This window comes from Eucyclogobius newberryi, unplaced genomic scaffold, assembly GCF_026437365.1.
Source record: "Eucyclogobius newberryi isolate DKJ021-1_F unplaced genomic scaffold, fEucNew1.0.hap1 SCAF_9, whole genome shotgun sequence".
NCBI lineage: Eukaryota > Metazoa > Chordata > Actinopteri > Gobiiformes > Gobiidae > Eucyclogobius > Eucyclogobius newberryi.
Genome location: NW_027316532.1, coordinates 24,829,933 through 24,849,793, shown reverse-complemented (window position 1 = coordinate 24,849,793; position 19,861 = coordinate 24,829,933). Strand labels below are relative to the sequence as shown.

Here is a 19,861-nt window from a genome sequence, read left to right as displayed (position 1 = left end):
TCACTTCTATTTCTGGTTTATATCGCGCATTCTTTCAAGACTTCTACAACTCTGCTCTGTGAAGGAACGCGGTCCGGGAAGTCCTGAACAGAAACAGCTCGGGCAGGTGACGCGGTACGTCAGTTTACGGCCGGTCTTTGATTGGCTGCCAGACGTGTCGATCAAATCTAACACCGCCTTCGTAACCCGTGGCAACCAAACAAACGTGCTGCAGCGTCGTGAAGTAGGAAGTGTGGAGTTCAACAACAAACTATGGGTCATAATACCGGTACAAACTTTGCTTTTTTGTGCGCTAATTATGATGCATTTTCAGATTTACACTGACTTAATTTCATGTTTTAAATCGTGTTTTGTGTGTGTTTTGTTGTTGTTTTTATACCTATGCGTTGCTGGCTTAAATGATCCTATATAGCCGCTTCTTTCTTATGTTATGTTGCTTTCATGATGTGATATAAATATAGTTTTACCTCACAGTTAGCACATTAGCAGTTGGCTAATGTGAAGTATTAAACTAGTCTTCATAGTCAACGGAAATAACTATACAGTTGTGTTGTTTCTCTACGTGACCAGCAGATGTCACTATCTGCACAGAGATTTCTCCTTTAACCACTCGATCTGTGTTCACTTGTATTTATCTATTTATTTGAAGGTATATTAGTGCTCATACATTCATCTTTGTCGTTAGAGGTTTTTCAGGAAGGCTATTGTAGACAGTTCCTCCTCTTTTCCTCTTTTATTACCTCATACCTCCAAGTAAGCCTTGGGTAAAGCAGGTAGAAAGGTGAAAGGTCAGTGTCAGTGATGATACAAGCACTCAGCGTTTGCTAAATGTGATTACATAATACTGGGTAGTGACTTAGGAAAGCTAATCCAATGGATTTTGCATTTAGAGAAAAATAAATATGGTAGGTAACCCCGTGTCATTTCATTATTACTCCAAATGTCAATCAAAGCTATTTAACACTAAATTAACCTATTTTTTTCAGTTGTATACCTGTTTAAATTTGCATTGATGACACATGATTATTATTTACAAGAGCAAACAACGTGTAATGCATGTAATTAAAAAGATTAGGGCACCGCTTTACAATAACTGCACCTTTACCTCAAAGCATGAACAAAGACTTTATTTATAATGAACAGATTGTTTATTAAGCATGATTCAGGCTTAGTAACTACTTAGTTTATAGTGTTACCTGGTGTAACACACACAGAGGTACTCGAGCACTTAGCAGGGGTTACTTTCAATGGTTTTATGTTCAAAAAGAAGATGAAATCGAGTAGTATTTGAATAAAATGTCCTTTGTATAAAATATTACGTCATAATGTTCAGTTTAGTTTAAAACAAGTTAATGTAATATAAATGATTGACAATATATTACAATAGTAAACATGAGTTAAGGGATAGTCAAAGGGTGAGACAAAGCTAATTGATAAGTAGCACCACTGCCTTTCTATGATAGTGTTTTAGTTATTCTGACTATACATTTTAAATAATTTCCACTCAGCATTCCTTCTTTTGTTGAGGTGTAGTGTAGGATCAACCAGTCCAATACATCCTTAAATCATTGTGGGTCAATATTGTGATTCACCATGAACAAACCATAAACTCATACTCTCTAAACACCAATAAAACCACAATATGTCACTTGCAATAACAAGGTTGTAACATGTCATAAACCCGTGGTCAAAATGCCAACTTTTAATGTCTTTCTCAACCGGAAAACGTGCAGACACAGAATAAAAATATCTTTCGACACGCTCGCCGCTAATTACATTCTTGAGAGTTGTATGGAACATTGCACATCACGCCGTTTGTCTCTACAGCAAATACTTCCCATGAATTACTTCCCGCGTACAGTTGACACATGGCCGGGTGAAATGAGGGGTGTGAGTTTCCACTACAATGATTTGGCACGAGGCCTAAGTGGCGTGAGCGGGGCACAGTCGACACACCCAGCTGGAAGTGGTTACTTAAGCTGCACTTGAGTCCACCCGGTGTCCCCTCTGCAACCTGCTGAAGGGGCTTTGAAGAGCTCCACCACAAGCATTCATTACGTACAATCGTGGTTACTAAAGTACTCAGGGATCTTGTGTTCTGGAGTATAGATCGGTGGAGAAACAGCCGCTGTGAGTCGGGTTGGCGGTTGGATGTTAAGCGACTGCAGCGTCCTTCATTTGTGGTTTTTTTGGACAGTGTGTACTTTGGCAGTGCGTTTCATCTTGCTGATACCGCGGTGGTCCAGACTACAGGGAGGGGCTTTGAAAGATCAGAGGTGCAGTGCTTTGATGATCAGACGGCGGGGGCGTAATCACGTTTCGTACTGTACAATGCTGCAAAAACATTGTATGGGATGTGTGTTTCTTCGAGTAAGGCATGGTGTTTTTGGAGATGCTGCTAGTTTGGGTTTTGTGAATCAGAATCAAAAATAGGTTTATTGCCATTGCCAATGAACAGAATTCACAAATATAAGAACTTGCTTTGGTGATACGGTGCAGCATAAAACAATGAACAATGATAAAACAACCTATACAAAATCAATGAATGTTATTATTTCATTTATTGCTGAAGCTAGTTGGAATGTGCACTGTGGGTTTCTTCTCATTCTATTTGCTAGTGCTAAACACTAATTGGACTTTTTTATAATGCAGGCACATATTTTGCATATTTTTAAATATTAGGACAATTTTATTTCAAATATTACAGTCATGTCATATTAGATTGAACATAAAACATTTTTATCAAGACCAAATTGTGGTATAACATGAGTCCAGATGTGGGAAATATATCAACGTTTAGAATAGTATAATATAACATATATAGCATATATATAAATATAACATTTTTTACTATATTATAGTAAAAAAATTACAAAAATATCACTTAACTAACACATTTGAATACATGTTTTATCACAGTTATGTTCGAGTGACATACAATTGTCTGACTTTAGTTATCTGGATATATATATCAAAAAAAAAAAAAATAAAAAATGTTGCCACCTGTAAATTACACCCACATTAACTTGGTACAAACTATTTAGACACATTTTATATAATATTTTTCCAGTACTTCACGTTTGGCTCTCATCTGCTTTCATCATTGTTCTTAGCTACTTTATTTACTTTTTATAATATGGAAACTATTGTAAGTCAAATCCCTCTGTCCCCCTCCAAGAACACCCTGGGGACATCTTCCCGCTGGTGTTGACGTCCATGACCCAGGAGCTGTTTGACTGTGTGGCTGACGAGGATGTCACTGGAGACAGTCCCTACAAGCTGCTGCAGAAGGACGACATCGTGCAGGACATCAGGAACAGAGCGGCTGTGTCCGATTTCAGCCCCGTGAAGAAGCTCGTTTTGGTGAGGATGGGCTTTTGTCATGTGAATCTGACAGATAGTGACCTCAGGATACTGCCACGTCACCGCACAGACCACCAGATTTAGTGAATTGTGGGAACTGCAACCGGTTAAACCAAAAAGGAGGCCACAATAGTGACTCCGCCCTCCATTCAACTAATTGGGTGTAAAAGAGCTGTAACTAACATCTCTTGTAGTTGACGAGTCAGTGATTATTTTTTTACATTAAGACTTTTTAGATATGTCCTCAACCAATAAAGTCTGAAATATGAGAGCAGATGTCTTCTAGGTGGAGATTTTTTTTTTTAAAGTGTATAATTATTATTATCATTATTATTTATGAAAATCTGAAATTGAAAATCTCTTTTTATATTTTAATTTAATAATATAATAATGATATATCATAATCCATCCATTTTAGCTTGAAACAAACATTAAAAAATATTTAAAAAGGGACAGATTTGGAGTTTTTAAGATGATCTTGGTCTATATCAAAAGCATTATAAGACCACATGGAACCAATATTTTGTGTGGAAAATCAAATTTTTTTGAGAACAGATCTTAAATCTATGCAGAGCTTGTTTCCACTTATAATGAAAGTAAATCAGAGAAGAGAGCCAACACTACAGAGTCTCCATTTCCAGTCCAGCCAATTGTTTATACTCCAAAGTATTTAGGAACAGCTTCAGTTTGAATTGTGGGAAAGCCCAAATGATATTGAAAAGTTGTCTGTAGATTAATATGCAATTACATAGATTAAATGTAAAGCTCATTACAAATCAAGAAGCAAATCATCGTCCACTTGAAGGAAGACATTTCTTGAATAAACTCAAATGACAAATGTTGGCTAACTCAACAATATAAAAAAATTACATCCTAATAGTGTCTTATTCCTTTCGTCAGGATTACCCAGAAGATGAGCTCCTGCTGGTCTATGACAGAGACTTCACCCACGGCCAGAGCTTCTATCTGGTTCTCACACCAGAAGCCAAGGACAAATTACTCCATGTGAGATTTCGCTTTGTTGTTTTGTGTCGTGTTTATTTTCTTCATGTTTATTATATTTTTTCCCACATTCTCACCGACTCCAGCACTGAAAAAGATGAAACATGTGCCGAAATGAATCATCCCTGTTTGTCATCTGCAGCCTCCGAAACCTCCTACACCGGTGGAGTCTGTTATCGAAATATGTAGAACTCCAGAAGCTAAACCCTGGATCTCCCTGGGCAGTGAATTAGAGATAGAGGAAGAATCTGTCAGGAATACAAGAGAAAAGGTACTGCAACAGTGTTCACAAATCACATTACCGTATTTTCTGCACTATAAGGCGCACATAAAAGCCTTAAATTTTCTCCAAAAACGATATATAGATATAGATTAATTCTGGTTGTGCTTACTTACCTCAAAGCGATGTGTGATACACGTTTTGTTTCGCTTAATATGTCTTATACTCCGGTGCGCCTTATACCGTATTTTCCGGACTATAAGTCGCACCGGAGTACAAGTCGCACCAGCCAAAAAATGCATAATAGAGAAGAAAAAAACATATATAAGTTGCACTGGAGTATGAAATGTGGTTGCAAGTGTGAAAATAACAAATAATATCACATATAAGTCGCTCCGGAGTATAAGTATATAAGTATAAATATAAGTATAAGTCGCACCCCGGCCAAAACTATGAACAAACGACTTATAGTCCGGAAAATACGGTATGTGAAAAATGATCGAAAATAAACCATTCATTGACAGTGCGCCTTATAATCCAGCGCGCCTTATAGTGCGGAAAATACGGTATTAACTCAAAGCGTGGTATGCCTCCTCTTATTCCCGTCTCCTTTCTGTGTTGCCAGCTCCGGTTCAAATTTTCCCGGATGCGGCGAAAGTTTGGCGCGGCCCCGTGTTTCTCCGACCGCAGCGCTGCCGATGTGAAAGACGGCTACCTGGAGTGCGCGTCGTATCAGGACAGCAGATTCAGCATTGGACTGAGGCAGAGGGACTCAGGGGTGCAGGCGGCGTCATGGCTCCGCAGCAGCAGCGCTCAGACACTGTGGTGGGCAAACGGATTAGAATGTGTGTGGAGGAGCTAAACATGTGGGCAAAAGAGAGAATTAAACTTGTGCTATTTGTACCTTTAAATATGCATGCGCTGTTGTTTGCCACAATAAGCTTTCCAGAACACTGCAGAACGCATTATTGATCATTTACAGTGTTAGAAGTTACAGCAATACAACGATTAATTTTAATATTGTGGATAGTTATAATTAAATTCCTAGCTTCACATTACGAGAAAGACCAAAACTACAATCGAAACTCATTTGAACAACATTAGAAGTATCAATGTTATTAAAATATTACACAATGTGACCGTTCCTGAACAGTTTTGAAATAATCATGAGCTTTATCAGAACTAGTATAAGAACACACGGTAACGTAAATAAGTTACAATGAAATTTCCCCATTGTGTGGACAAATAAAGGCTTATGTTATTATGATTTTGTTTTGAAACTGAAAGTCTATTGTTCAATTCAATTTATTTTTGTAACGCCCAAAATCACAACAACGGTTGCCTCTGAGGGCCACAGTGAAAAATGAATCAATTGTCTCAAAAAGGAGCGTTTTTTATCGTTGTTTGTTATAATTGTGGTACTGAAATCCGCATCGAGGATCGAGCATACAAGTTTTAGTATAGTGATAACCTATATTCATATATTTAATATATTTGTCTGTTTAATCCCCACCCCATTTACATAGTTTAACATGCAAACTATTGATCTTATTACTAAACCTGATGTATTACAGGAAATATCACAATAGACGAATAACACTGACACTCTTTTATAACACAATCCCAGTCAATTATTTTCCAGGTGAATCATATTGTACAAAAAATGTGGCTAGCAATTAATACACATTGAAACACTTAAAGGCGATATGGACGATTTTCCGGCGATTTGAGAACGCAGGCGGAAGTGCGCATGCGCACTCCCCCGTGTGGACCGATACAACACACACGTGCGTTTGTTTGTTTATTAGCGCAACGGAGCGCATCGCATCTCTCGTCTCCCGTAGATTTCTGTCCACTTCTGCGTCAGCTCGAACTGTCTTTCTCCGTCTTCATTTTGCCCCGTACACTGAGGGAACTATATTATGATAGATCCATGCGCTTAGGCACGCGGAAACGTGGGGAAGAGCCTGACGCGGCTGCAGGTGAGCGATAGGTGCGTTTTATGATTGCTACGTGGCAGGACAAATGATTTATCCACGCCACGAGGAAATATGATAAAAAAAAATTGGTGAAAAAAATCGTCCATACCACCTTTAAGTAATAAGTATCTATAATGTGTCAGGGATGTTAATTATTTGATCATCTACAACTCGCATGAAAGATCTACATAAAGTTAAGACAAATTGTCCCACTAATGTCACTGAAAGGTACACGCTATAAATATTGAGCCTGAAATATTGAGCCTGAAATATTGTTCATCTGTCATATTTGGAAGTTGCTATCGTAGTTATCGTGACAGGAACGCTAATTACTCGTTATCTCTACAGGAAGCGTCAGAAAAACATGTGCACGCAGTACGAGCCTGAACTTTTACCAGACGAGGAACGCAAACAGCTCCTTCAGTCTGAACACGTCAAGAACTTCTTGGATTTAGTCACTCCGAGGTAATTAAAAGCAATACATTGGAAGAAATACATATGTGCACGCTAAAATTGCATCTTCTCTCAGGGTCATCCGCGTTCTTCAGCAGGAAACTATAATGAACGTGTTCTGTGACGACTGGAAAGACCAGGGCACAGAGGACGAAGGCGATTGGTCCGTGAAGGCCACAGAAGGCTTAATGCTTTATCAGACGTTCACAGACCAGAAGCACATGAAGGACAAGCAAATCAGCTGCTTAAACTGGCACCCGACTATCTACGGTAAACGCCATGCTTGGTTCATAGATGCTGGGTTTTAATCAGATTTTGTGCATGATAAAAGAGTGTTTCTTTTCAGGTGTTGTGGCTGTCTCTGTAACAGGAAGTGCAGAGAAGGAGGGTCGAAAAGCAGCGACGCCCTCTTTCATCCTCTTCTACAGCTTTGCAGATCCTTGTACTCCTCAGGTATCATCGTGATTCAAATACAATTATATACATGTTGTACATCTGCTTGGTTGAAAGGCAGTGAACTAGTGTTGTAGGACAGTTTAGTTAGGAAAAATGACATGTTGGGGACAGATCTGATTTAAGTAATTATAAGAAATGCACAAGTATATGTTTAAAATGCAGTTTTTTTCAGACTATAGATGGTAAATATTAAGACAAAATACTAGCACTTGATTTGTTTTACTTGGTATTAAACTAGTTCTGAAAAGCTCAAGATCATTCTAAAACTGTTCAGGAGAGGTCAAATTTTGTTTTAAAATTTGTTTTAGTATCAATAATTGCTCAAAATAGTATCTAATTTCCACACTCGTTTTAGTTTATGTTTAAGTTTTTAGTTTAAATTTAGCGCCGTATCTAATTTTGACAACCCTACTTTGCAATTGAAGCTGAGTTTGCAGACTCAAGGTAAAACTGTACACACACATAATACTTATAAATACAATAATACATATAAAATGCATACACGAAACAGTATCGATATATCAGAAAGAGCATTTTACACTGTTGTTTGAGTTAATGCAGATGTGTGGTGGCCGCAAAGATTTTGAATAATACACAGTCATTTTTGCTGTGATTATTAAAGCAAATTCTAATGCTTCTTGCTGAAACGTGTGCTTTGTCATCCGATAGGACTATTTGCTCCAGGAGAATTTGAGACATTGAATTGATTTGACCCAGGCACTTAATCAATAAAACTGATCTGCTAAATCACTCAGAGGTAACGCGAGTTCTGCATGACGCAAGGCTTATTAGTCATGCTTTGGTTTCACTGCTGTCTGGTGGAGTCGAATAACAAAATAAAGTACTATCCGGAACACACGCTTTTGAAATTTGGGTAGCAATACAATACGTACAAAAAGAAACATAAAGGAAACAGCTGCAACATACGGGTTTTATACTGGTATCTTAGGCTGCTTTTCGCTGTCATAAACTGTGGACACACTAGGGCTGTACTCCAAATATATATATATATATATATATTTCGTGATGTATTGTGACGAACTTCTTGCGTGTCGATAAAGTGATGCGCATCGTGATACTTTTAAACAGCATAAAGTCATTATAAATTACAGAGTTGTGCACTTCTGAATCTACATCAAGGCTGAGTTTGATGATTTGCTGATAATGTAATGACAGTTGTGTTTTTCTGATATTAACATTGTGAATATGAAATTCCAGTACACGGACACTGCATATTGTATTTCCTGCGATCTAAAAAACACTCTTTTCCAATTCTTTACGAAGAGGGAGTCTGCTCATCACCGCCCGCCGTCGCCGCTCGAGTCAAACTCAAACACTACTGTCAAATGTGTTTATTTCTGTGAAACAAAGGAGCTCATTCATTGGTCAGAACAACACGGTGACCAGACTAATATGGATCTGCATGAAAAACACAGAGAAATCTCACTCTTGACTTTACAGGCAAATTAATGAGAGCCTTTTGTGGTGTATAATAAACTGGTTTTAGTCTCTGCAAACCCCAATATGAAGCTCAATCTGTTATATGATTGGCTGAAATTGTCATGCGAACAAACACACACAATTCAAACCGTTTTTAACATAATTTTAAATATTTCTGTAATTGTGAATAAAACCTCATAACATAATTGCTATTTGATGGAACATGTGAACATAGGTAGTCTAATTAATGCAATATTTAGTTGTCTTGACCTCCAGGATCTTTGTATTTGTATTGAATCGTGTGTTTTAAATTGCTGGTTCTTGTTTTACAGTTGTTACTAGAATGCCCCGACAACATATTAGCATTTGCATTTTCCCCGTCTGATCCTAACGTTATGGCCGGTGGCTGTGTAAATGGCCAGGTAATGGTTCAACTTTTACTTTTTCCCTTCTACGTACATTTCAGTCATACTTTACCGCTGCTATTGTGTTACGCTGTTATGTCACGGTGCATCCGGTGTTCGTCTGAACTATGCGTCCCTTTCAGGTGGTTTTATGGGACATCTCTGCGTACGTCACACATTTACAAGGAATACAGCCCGGTGAGAGAAAGGGGTCTGTCAGCACTAAAGCTTTTGTAAGTAAAAGTATCCGGTCTCAAAAGTGTAGGATCATTTTGTGTCATTTAGAAGTGTACATGTGTTCTCAGTTACTCGCGAGGTCCTGTGGCGGCGGCCGATGATGTCACTGTGGTTTATTCAAATAAGAGAGGCATAGTTGGGTATTTTTGGACAAGCGGTGCTCAATAAGACAGGGCCAGATGATGATATGTTGACTTGTGCGTGTACATGTTGACTTGCATCCCTACTCTGTCATTAAATCTGAATATGAGACCCTAATGCTGCTTTTTAACATCTGCAAGCTGTAATAAACTGTCAAATCAAAACTCAAAATGATCTTATGCCAACTGCACTGCACATGTAAAAGCGAAATGAAGTGGCCGTACAGGTGGCCGTACAGCTAGTTATAATAGCAAAGTAATTACACAAGGGGTCACTTATTTTGCTTTTACTGCCCGTTCTCTCAAACCAAGGAGAGACCTAAGTGTGCACCAGACTTCATTTCACATTAGAGCGCTGTGTCTCAGGAGAGCTTCAGCTAAAAAGTGTGTAAATGACATTTAATTTGAATAATAATATGCCTTACACACCTTCTGAACCACAGCATAGTCCCAACCAACCATCTGAATACCACTTCTCTACAAGTTTACAGAACTGTTCTTGTAGATGTTCTTTACAAAGTTACAAGGCCAAGTACAAATCCTCTTTGTTCTGAAACCAAAACATTAAAAATGTTTTTAGTACCCATCTCCAGAGCACCAGTCTTTAGTGTTTTATCACCCCAGTACAAAGCCTGACCCCCTGTGACACCCTCTATTGGGCTGCCTAATTGAAACGGGCACATATGCCTCTATCATCCAGCCCGCATTTGCTTTGTGTGTTTTATGGGCTCTACAGTGGAGCAGCTGTCCCGCTCCCACTCAGCTCTATACTTCCTCCTCTGTGGCCTTCCTCTCCCACCCTTTGGACCTCCCTCTATTCTCTTTGTCCTGTTTGTGCTTCATTCTCCAGAGTCAACAGCATGGACTCACACAGCTGTTACACAAACCCTTGATAGCACACATGGAAATCAGTTCAGCTTTGTGTTTGCACTGTAAACTTCAGCCGGCGCTATCGGCTAAAAGCTTTTAACATTGACGCATCGAGCTGAGAAAGCCTCGCTCGCCAAGCACCTGTTGCAAGCTTATCAGGGAAACGAGCAATTACAATCTGTCCCTGCAGAGAGGCTCTGTTCATCCAGTACAATGATCATACAAATAAAGCAATGGTCAAATTAGCATCCATGTCAAGGTTGAAGAATTACATTTAACATCAAATCGTGTGCTTTATGAACTGTTTGTACAGCCTGTAACAGAAGGACACGTGTGAGACACATTTTGGCCAGATGCAACTTTGCCTAATTAAATGGAATGAATGATGCAGAAGAGGATTCTCACATGATAATGGTGTCTGGTTCAATTCCCTTCCTTTCACTGACTGTGCCCCGTGTGTCCGACTCCCTCCAGGACCTGGACAACATCAAAGAGAATGAGACGCCTGTCGTGCGCTACTGTGCCCTGTCTGCCTTAGAGAACAGTCACAAAGCACCCGTCACCGACGTACAGTGGCTGCCACAAACATTTGAGGTACATTTGAGCCCAGGGAAAGACTTTTAGACGTCTTAATTAGATATCACATCTAATCTACACTGGTGCATAGTTTCCCAGATAACAGGAGTTCATATTATTTCATTGTGGACAGACTTGATACGAGCAACACTATGCATAATATCGCATTGTTTCCTAGGTTACAATATTTTCAGAATGTGCTAAACTGACAAGTGGGAATTTCCAGATATATTTTTTAATGCGTTTACGTCATATGTGTATTTGTCACTCACTATAATGTAAAATGTATTTGGATTAGATAAATCAGCCAATTCTGAAAGTGCTCTGTGGACAATAATGATCACGTTGCTCTTTTCAGTGTTATTAAGCCGGGTTTGACGGTAATTGACTTTGCAACCCTCTCTCTCTGATTAGGTGACGAAAGCAGGATTACCCGTGGAGAACAAGCATAACGTTTCAGTTCAGATTGTCACTTGCTCTCCCGACTGGTGAGCCGACCCGAACCGACCTGAACATCTATACCGCGTTAAAGTGCTTATTATTCTTAATCTTTATGCTCTACCTGCCCAGTTACGTGTTCTTCTGGGACATCCGCGTCTCCACCCTGCAACCGGCCACTGACAAAAAGCCGAGAGGGGCTGAAACGTCACCCTACAGTGCCCCTGAAACATTCAAACACCTGGACCGGACATGGACTCCACTGTTCCGGGTAATTCCGCCTGATTACGGCCTGTGATATCAAACCACAACACAAAGATGCTTGTTGCTTAATTAGATTTTTAATAAAAACCTGCCTGGCCTTTAGATTTGATCAGGGTTCTTCCTCTGCTCTGTCATGTGTCAGGTGTCTTTGCCAAAGATCGAAGCCAGTGGAGAGTACGCACCTTTGAAGTTGTGCTTTGAAGAGTACACCTGTAACAGTAAGAGAGGGAAGCAAGCAGGTGAGGAGTTCTGACTTCTGACGTCGACTCTTGTTAATCCTCCAAAAAACAGTCAGTAAATGAGAAATATATCATTCAAATGTGATGATGGTGGCAGACTAAGCACCATGGAACAATATATTGCACTATGTTACAATAATTAAATGAATCACGATATGTAATGGCAATTAGTACTTTAGAAAATGCATTGCAAATTTGATATCAGAGATTTTAATATCAGAATACAATTGTCCCATGAATTAGTCACATTTTCAGCCCAACAGATTCAGCCAAATGCAGTAGTCAGCAGGTTATTAAATGTACAACTCTGCTATTTATGTTGTTTAAAAGTATGTATCACTATTTTAAAGTGTGTTTCACTATTTTAAAGTATGTATCACTATGCGTATTGCCACATTGACATTTTGAGTACAGCCCTAAATGTCATTACAAAAGATACACGTTACATATTTAAGCTTTGAAAAGACTTTTCTACAGGATGGGATTGCTTTCACTGCAATGCTCCACAGTATGGCATTAAACGTATATTTGGCATTTATTAAATTGCGGGTATTTATTTTAGTTTGCGGGTATTGCAAACAAAATAATAACATCTCCATGGAGACAATCAGGTGGAGGACCAGAAAAATAACATAGAAGTGATAAAGAAACAAATGAGTCTGAACTGAAATATTAAACAGGGAGTAAAATAATCAATGAAGTTTAAAAAAATATTCTCTCTTACTGCACCCACATACTCTCTCTCTCCCCCATGTCTCCCCCTGCATCTCCCCCCTGCATCTCCCCCCTGCATCTCCCCCCTGCATCTCCCCCCTGCATCTCCCCCCTGCATCTCCCCCCTGCATCTCCCCCCTGCATCACCCCCTGCATCTCCCCCTGCATCTCCCCCTGCATCTCCCCCTGCATCTCCCCCCTGCATCTCCCCCATGTCTCCCCCTGCATCACCCCCTGCATCTCCCCCTGCGTCTCCCCCCTGCATCTCCCCCCTGCATCACCCCCTGCATCTCCCCCCTGCATCTCCCCCTGCATCTCCCCCCTGCATCTCCCCCTGCATCTCCCCCCTGCGTCTCCCCCTGCGTCTCCCCCCTGCATCTCCCCCCTGCATCTCCCCCTGCATCTCCCCCCTGCGTCTCCCCCTGCGTCTCCCCCCTGCATCTCCCCCCTGCGTCTCCCCCTGCATCTCCCCCCTGCGTCTCCCCCTGCGTCTCCCCCCTGCATCTCCCCCCTGCGTCTCCCCCCTGCATCTCCCCCTGCATCTCCCCCTGCATCTCCCCCCTGCATCTCCCCCTGCGTCTCCCCCTGCATCTCCCCCCTGCATCTCCCCCTGCATCTCCCCCCTGCATCACCCCCTGCTTCTCCCCCTGCATCTCCCCCTGCGTCTCCCCCTGCGTCTCCCCCCTGCGTCTCCCCCTGCGTCTCCCCCCTGCATCTCCCCCCTGCATCTCCCCCCTGCATCTCCCCCTGCATCTCCCCCCTGCATCTCCCCCTGCGTCTCCCCCTGCATCTCCCCCTGCATCTCCCCCCTGCATCTCCCCCCTGCATCTCCCCCTGCATCTCCCCCTGCATCTCCCCTCTGCATCTCCCCCTGCATCTCCCCCCTGCATCACCCCCTGCTTCTCCCCCCTGCATCTCCCCCTGCGTCTCCCCCTGCATCTCCCCCCTGCATCTCCCCCTGCATCTCCCCCCTGCATCACCCCCTGCATCTCCCCCTGCATCTCCCCCTGCATCTCCCCCTGCGTCTCCCCCCTGCGTCTCCCCCTGCGTCTCCCCCCTGCATCTCCCCCCTGCATCTCCCCCCTGCATCTCCCCCCTGCATCTCCCCCTGCATCTCCCCCTGCATCTCCCCCCTGCATCTCCCCCCTGCATCTCCCCCCTGCATCTCCCCCCTGCATCTCCCCCTGCATCTCCCCTCTACATCTCCCCCCTGCGTCTCCCCCCTGCATCACCCCCCCTGCATCTCCCCTCTGCATCTCCCCCCTGCATCACCCCCCCTGCATCTCCCCCTGCATCTCTCCCCTGCGTCCCCCCCCTGCATCACCCCCCCTGCATCACCCCCCCTGCATCTCCCCCCTGCGTCTCCCCCTGCGTCTCCCCCCTGCATCACCCCCCCTGCGTCTCCCCCTGCATCTCCCCCTGCGTCTCCCCCCTGCATCACCCCCCCTGCGTCTCCCCCCTGCATCTCCCCCCTGCATCTCCCCCTGCGTCCACCCCTGCATCTCCCCCTGCATCTCCCCCTGCGTCCCCCCCTGCGTCCCCCCCTGCATCACCCCCTGCGTCCCCCCCTGCGTCCCCCCCTGCATCTCCCCCTTTGTCTTCCTGATCTCTCCTCCAGTTTCATAGGCCTATATTAAGTGATACGTCCAAAACAAGGCCCTCATAGTCACGGCGCATTAGCCTTACTGACTGTCAGCTCTTTGCAATATGCCGCTCCTTCTCTTTATGCTTCAGAAGATGATGGTGTGAGTCCCGACTGGTCAAGAAGAAACCTGTCTTTGTCCGGTGAAAAGGCCGCCTCTGTAAACACAGCTTCGGCCACTGGAGGGTCGTAGAACGAATACGCTCGCTAACCACGGCAGTAAATCGACTACTCGTTGTTTTTTCCTGCATCTTTAGCGAGACACTGTCATTATGATTTGGGATTTATTACAGTTTGGATTGACCCATAATGAAAGAAAGTCTTAGTGTAAATGCAATTTCCAGGTGTACTGTCCAGCTCCTGAAAAGTACATCGACAATCCTGCGAATACAAATATCATAAATGTAAGAAGTCATTAACCAGACCTGTCATTCATTATGTTTTGCCATTTAAAGGTATTTTATTACAGCAATCTTTTTTCCTATTTTGGTCGTCAATCTGCACTCTTTTTCCAGTGTCAAACGTTTAGTCAGAGCTGCTGAACGCGACTGTCTGCTTAAGGAGGGATGTTATCTTTTTGCTTGGCTATCTTTACGCCCGTCTTGATAAGAAACCTCGTAGGATGTGTGATCTTCTTCCCTCTGCGAGCTAATTTAACCGGGACATGGGCTTGACTGGGAGCGGTTTGCTGATAAAAGGCTGTGAACAGATCAAGCTGCACCGTCTCCCATAAAGTCAGGCTTTTGTGTGGGGAAAGGCCTCATCTCCTCAGTCCTTGCGCTTTCCTTTTTCTCGTTATCTGCGTTACCCTTTTCATTTGTAGTAGCGCCTGTAAGAAATGGGCTATGAAGTGTCTCTACATTTATTATCGGAGGTTTAAGTTTCGATGAATGTGAAATAGTGCAGTAATATCATGTTTTTATGTTTAATCAGCACTTTTTCGGGAAACAACATTCAAGATATCATTAGTAATTTGATTCAACACTATTTAACACTAACCCGTCTAAAGATATGGAAAGCAATAAGCAAAAGTCGTGGAACAAGTTTGAACTTATATATGTTACTTTCTGGTCTTTTGGTTCGCTTTTACACTAACTGGACATTTATTGAAAGTCTTTGTTGAGAATCTCTTTCCTCCCTGCTTCTGTTACTATTATTTTCCAACGAAGGCTTCAGTATTTTTTGCATTTTCTGTCACAGATGACGATGGAGATGAGAGCTCAAAAGTCATACCAGATTACAGCGAGCTCAGAATACCATCAGCTAGAACACTCACCGCACTTAACCACGTCAACACGAAGCTCTACATTGGAACAGAGGTGAACTTTTGACCTTTTCAAACGACAATAGCACAAACTTTAAAGCCTGACGTTTTGTTCTGTTTTGTCGCGCTCATTGCTAGGATGGAGAGATCGTTTACACTGACTGGAAAATGGAAAAGGATGAGCAGGGTCGACTACAGAGTATGTCACTTTTGCCTGTGAAAATAAAAGGACGTTTGAACTCGCAGCCTTGTATCAAACGTCTTGAAACTCCGCTTGTGTTTTCAAATCTATCATTCATTACCACAGAGCGCTACAAAAACAAGTGTAAAAGAGTGAAATGAATGAACTGCAGTTGCGTTCTTGTTGTGAGGCACCATGCAGGCAACAGTTATGTACCTCAATCAAGCCCACGATCCTACTGAAGCCAAAATATACAGAAAAGAACTACCGTATTTTCCAGACTATAAGTCGCACCGGAGTATAATAAGCCAAAAAAACCATATATAAGTCGCACTGGGGTATGAAATGCGGTTGGAAGTGTGAAAATAACAAATTATATCAGATATAAGTCGCTCCGAAGTATATAAGTATAATATAAAGGCCAAAACTATGAAAAAAGGTGCTACTTATAGTCCGGAAAATACGGTATGCACGAATGACCTTGACACCAATTGCTCCCACTGTTTCTGTGCAGTGTAATAATATTGTTAACACGTGTTAGCGAATGAAAAATATAAGTATGTTGATTATTCAGTCATTTTCATCACTTAATTGCTGCTAAATTACAGGATGTATGGTCATATGTGTTATAATGTGTTTCCTTGTTCCAGGTGGAAAGCCTCTTCGTTGCCTGAGCGTTCATCACTGGTTTGTCAACACGGTGCAGCGCTCGCCGTTCTTCAAGGATATCATCTTGACAATAGGAGGCTGGAACTTTGCCATCTGGAAGGAGGGAGTTATGGTAGGTATACGTGCAGTTTCACATGTTTCAGAACAACTGTACTACTACTATAACTTTATACTGAACGCTCAAAATTTGACAGATATTGGGTCTCCTAAATGGGACTCCTATTTTGGACTTTTTGTGCCTAAATTTTCTTTTCTTTGGATGCCCCCTCTCTCCTTCACTTTTTTTGAATTTTACTTTTTACTTATTTTCTTCTCTTCTTCGATTTTGTTGTTTTATGTTTGAAATTTTGAAAAATGAAATAATTATGCTCAAATTAGGGCTGCACAATTTTGGGCACCACTTCATAATGACTCGACCTTAATTAGCCTTAATAAAGCATGAATCATCCTTAATAAACTATCTGTTCATCATGAATTAAGTCTTTGTTTGTACAGAAAAAAATCCTTGTGACCAAATTTGCATTTCATTTTACATTTAAATTTACAAAAACATTCAAGAGACTTATATATGAACTGCTAAACTTAGTCCAGAATCTTATGTATTACGAGCATAATTTTACCATTTTTATGTGCAGTATATTTTCTTTTCGCCCTTCAGGACACACCTATCTTCCAGTCAGCCTGTTCAGAGCAGCTGTACACAGTGGGATGCTGGTCTCTGTCCCGACCGGCTGTCTTCTTCGTGGGCAGAGAGGACGGCGGCATCGAGCTGTGGAACCTGCTGGAGAAAACCAGTGAGCCCACACAGACCCTGGCTCACGTCATCAACGCCAAGATCAACCGCATCAAGGCGTGGCACGCATCCTGTAAGTGTAAGCCCTTCAACTCGTCAGGGCAACGCTGCACGTCGGGCCAGATTTGGGAAGCTGTTCTGGTTTACACGGGGAGAAAAGAGGACCACATCGTTTTGTGTTTAGTTTAGTTTCCGTGTGACGTACAAAACAATGTAAATGTAAATTCATTTAATTTTCCTGTTTCTATTTGCCGTTTTGAGGACGTTTGACCAAAAGTATTTTCTAAGTCTACCATAAGTTTCATAGTTTTTGCTGGGGTGCAACTTATACTTATATTTATACTTATTTACTTATACTCATACTCCAGTGCGACTTTTTTTTCTTCTCTATTATGCATTTTTTGGGCTGGTGCGACTTATACTCCAGTGCGACTTTTATAATATTTTGTTTTGAATTGGTGATCGTTATGGCAGAAATCTTAGTTTTTAATAAATATATATATACACGCACCCATGAATATTTTCACCTTGATAAGCTTTATTTATCCATAAAAAGCACAATACTAGGTCTCAGTACATCTAAAATAATATAATTGCTCATTCATTTATTATGTATTATTTATTAATTACATAAAAGTGAATGCAACAAGGTGAAAACGTTCTTTTTTTTTAATGGGAAACAACCACGGACTAGGATTTAGCGTGTCCTTGTTTACGAAAAGTGTTTGAAAAGGTTTGATAAAGCATCGGTCTCATATCACAATGGAATGTCCGGGGTTAAATGCTTGACCATTTTAAGCGTCAAAGGCCTTTCAAACAAGGAAGTCTGTTTGCATCGATACCGACTCCGACACTGACTATATAGCGATTGTTCCGAGTAGTATGAAAATGACTATGAATAGATTATTATCATCTTTGTGAATTCCTTCTTTGCAACGACGTGAGTGGAAGATTGGCCGTGCGTTCTTGGTCAGACTGTACTTTTCTCCGTAGCCAAACAGCACTTCCTGGCAGTGTGCGACGACCTCGGAATGATTCGTGTTTTTGAAATCCCAAGGGCTTTCTACGCACCGATAAAGCACGAGGTAACACATCTCGCTGCATAGTTCGAATACAACGGAGGGCGGTGAAACGTCACGGCGAATGCCTAACTTTGGCTGTTTTGTATTGACAGAGTGTAAGTATGCGGAAATACTTTGAGCTGGAACAAAACAGGATAAAGGATCTGATGGCAAAGGAAGAGACATGGACGAACCACAAGGGAGGGGACGAGCTGAAGAAGAAGGCGGTGAGATGAGATATTTTGGACATTTTCAATCTGTCCTGGGGAATAAAGTCAAGAAAAGTGCTTGACAGTTTTACCGTGCAATTTGATTGACAGCGTGCTCACAGCAGATGTCTCGGCAATAAAATACATCACATTTTATTGAGTTAAAAAGCTTGAAATAGATGAAAACTGCTCACTGCACAACTATATTGACAGTTCTTGGCAGTTTGTCCGGACTAAATCTTTTACTTCTTAACCGTAGTAAAAGATTTCTTTACATTTCAATAAGCTCAATTGGAACGTCAGCTAAATTGTAGATTTACAATTATTATTTTAGGGTTATATTTTACACACAATGTAATATCTCTTTCTTGTGTGCTTTTGCCTGCAGGAGCCTGAAAAGTCCGTTAAAGTCCGGGAGGAGAGTGAGGAAGAGAAGGTGTATGATGCTTATAAGAACATGGAGGAGAGCGTCCTAAAGAGCATGGGTCTGCTGCCAGCTCAAAAGCAGTAACTCTTCTAGTTTATACAGCACGACTTTGTCATAGGATTGTTTTGTAAAGGCCACATCACTATTTTTGAATAATAAACATGACACTTTTTTACAAGGAAAACAACCTCTAATTGTCCATTTAATAATTTAAGCCATGGGGCGGGGCTGGACCCTTCTCCACAGATCCAATTACCAGGCAGTTGTGGCCTCTTCTCAGCCGCTCCCACAGGATGCACTGAAGGAACTGACCTTGGCACAAAGTCATTTCATGGATCTTTAATGTCTCGATGTTTGTCTGTTGCTTTACAGATCTGTGGTACATTCACTGACTTCACATTTCAGTGGAACGTGTTTTTGTTTAAAGGCTATTTTTTTCAGCCTCCTGTTACCGTATTTTCCGGAGTATAAGTCGCACCAGCCAAAAAATGCATAATAGAAAAGATAAAAAACATATGTAAGTTCCACTGGAGTGTGAGATAAGGTTGCAAGTGTGAAAATAACAAATAATATCACATATAAGTCGCTCCAGGGTATAAGTATAAATATAAGTTTAAGTCGCACCCCGGCCAAAACTATGACTTATAGTCCGGAGAATACGGTATATGCAACATGTTGAGGACTTTTTACTCTTTCTAAAGCAATAACAGCTTTTTAAATTGTTAATTGCGATTACAACGGTCCTCATTTGTAGTTTTTCTAAACTAAAAATAGGTACAAAAAAGAACAATATGTAAAAAAGCGATGTTCATACGCTGTG

General features: G+C 41.5%; 1 protein-coding gene across 1 annotated transcript; it reads left to right on the top strand.

Annotated features, from left to right (window-relative positions):
* Window positions 1–205: 205 nt before the first annotated feature.
* On the top strand, window positions 206–19,125 carry dnai3 (dynein axonemal intermediate chain 3). The gene is made up of 21 exons (XM_072438474.1): window positions 206–268; window positions 3,179–3,363; window positions 4,264–4,368; window positions 4,508–4,636; window positions 5,211–5,410; window positions 6,913–7,029; window positions 7,094–7,287; window positions 7,364–7,470; window positions 9,246–9,335; window positions 9,461–9,550; window positions 11,039–11,158; window positions 11,555–11,628; window positions 11,711–11,849; window positions 11,985–12,081; window positions 15,638–15,756; window positions 15,840–15,900; window positions 16,533–16,663; window positions 17,210–17,417; window positions 18,338–18,429; window positions 18,519–18,632; window positions 19,003–19,125. The coding sequence occupies exons 1-21, from the start codon at window positions 253–255 to the stop codon at window positions 19,123–19,125; spliced, it is 2,511 nt and encodes an 836-aa protein (XP_072294575.1). The 5' UTR covers window positions 206–252.
* The last annotated feature ends 736 nt before the right edge of the window (window positions 19,126–19,861 follow it).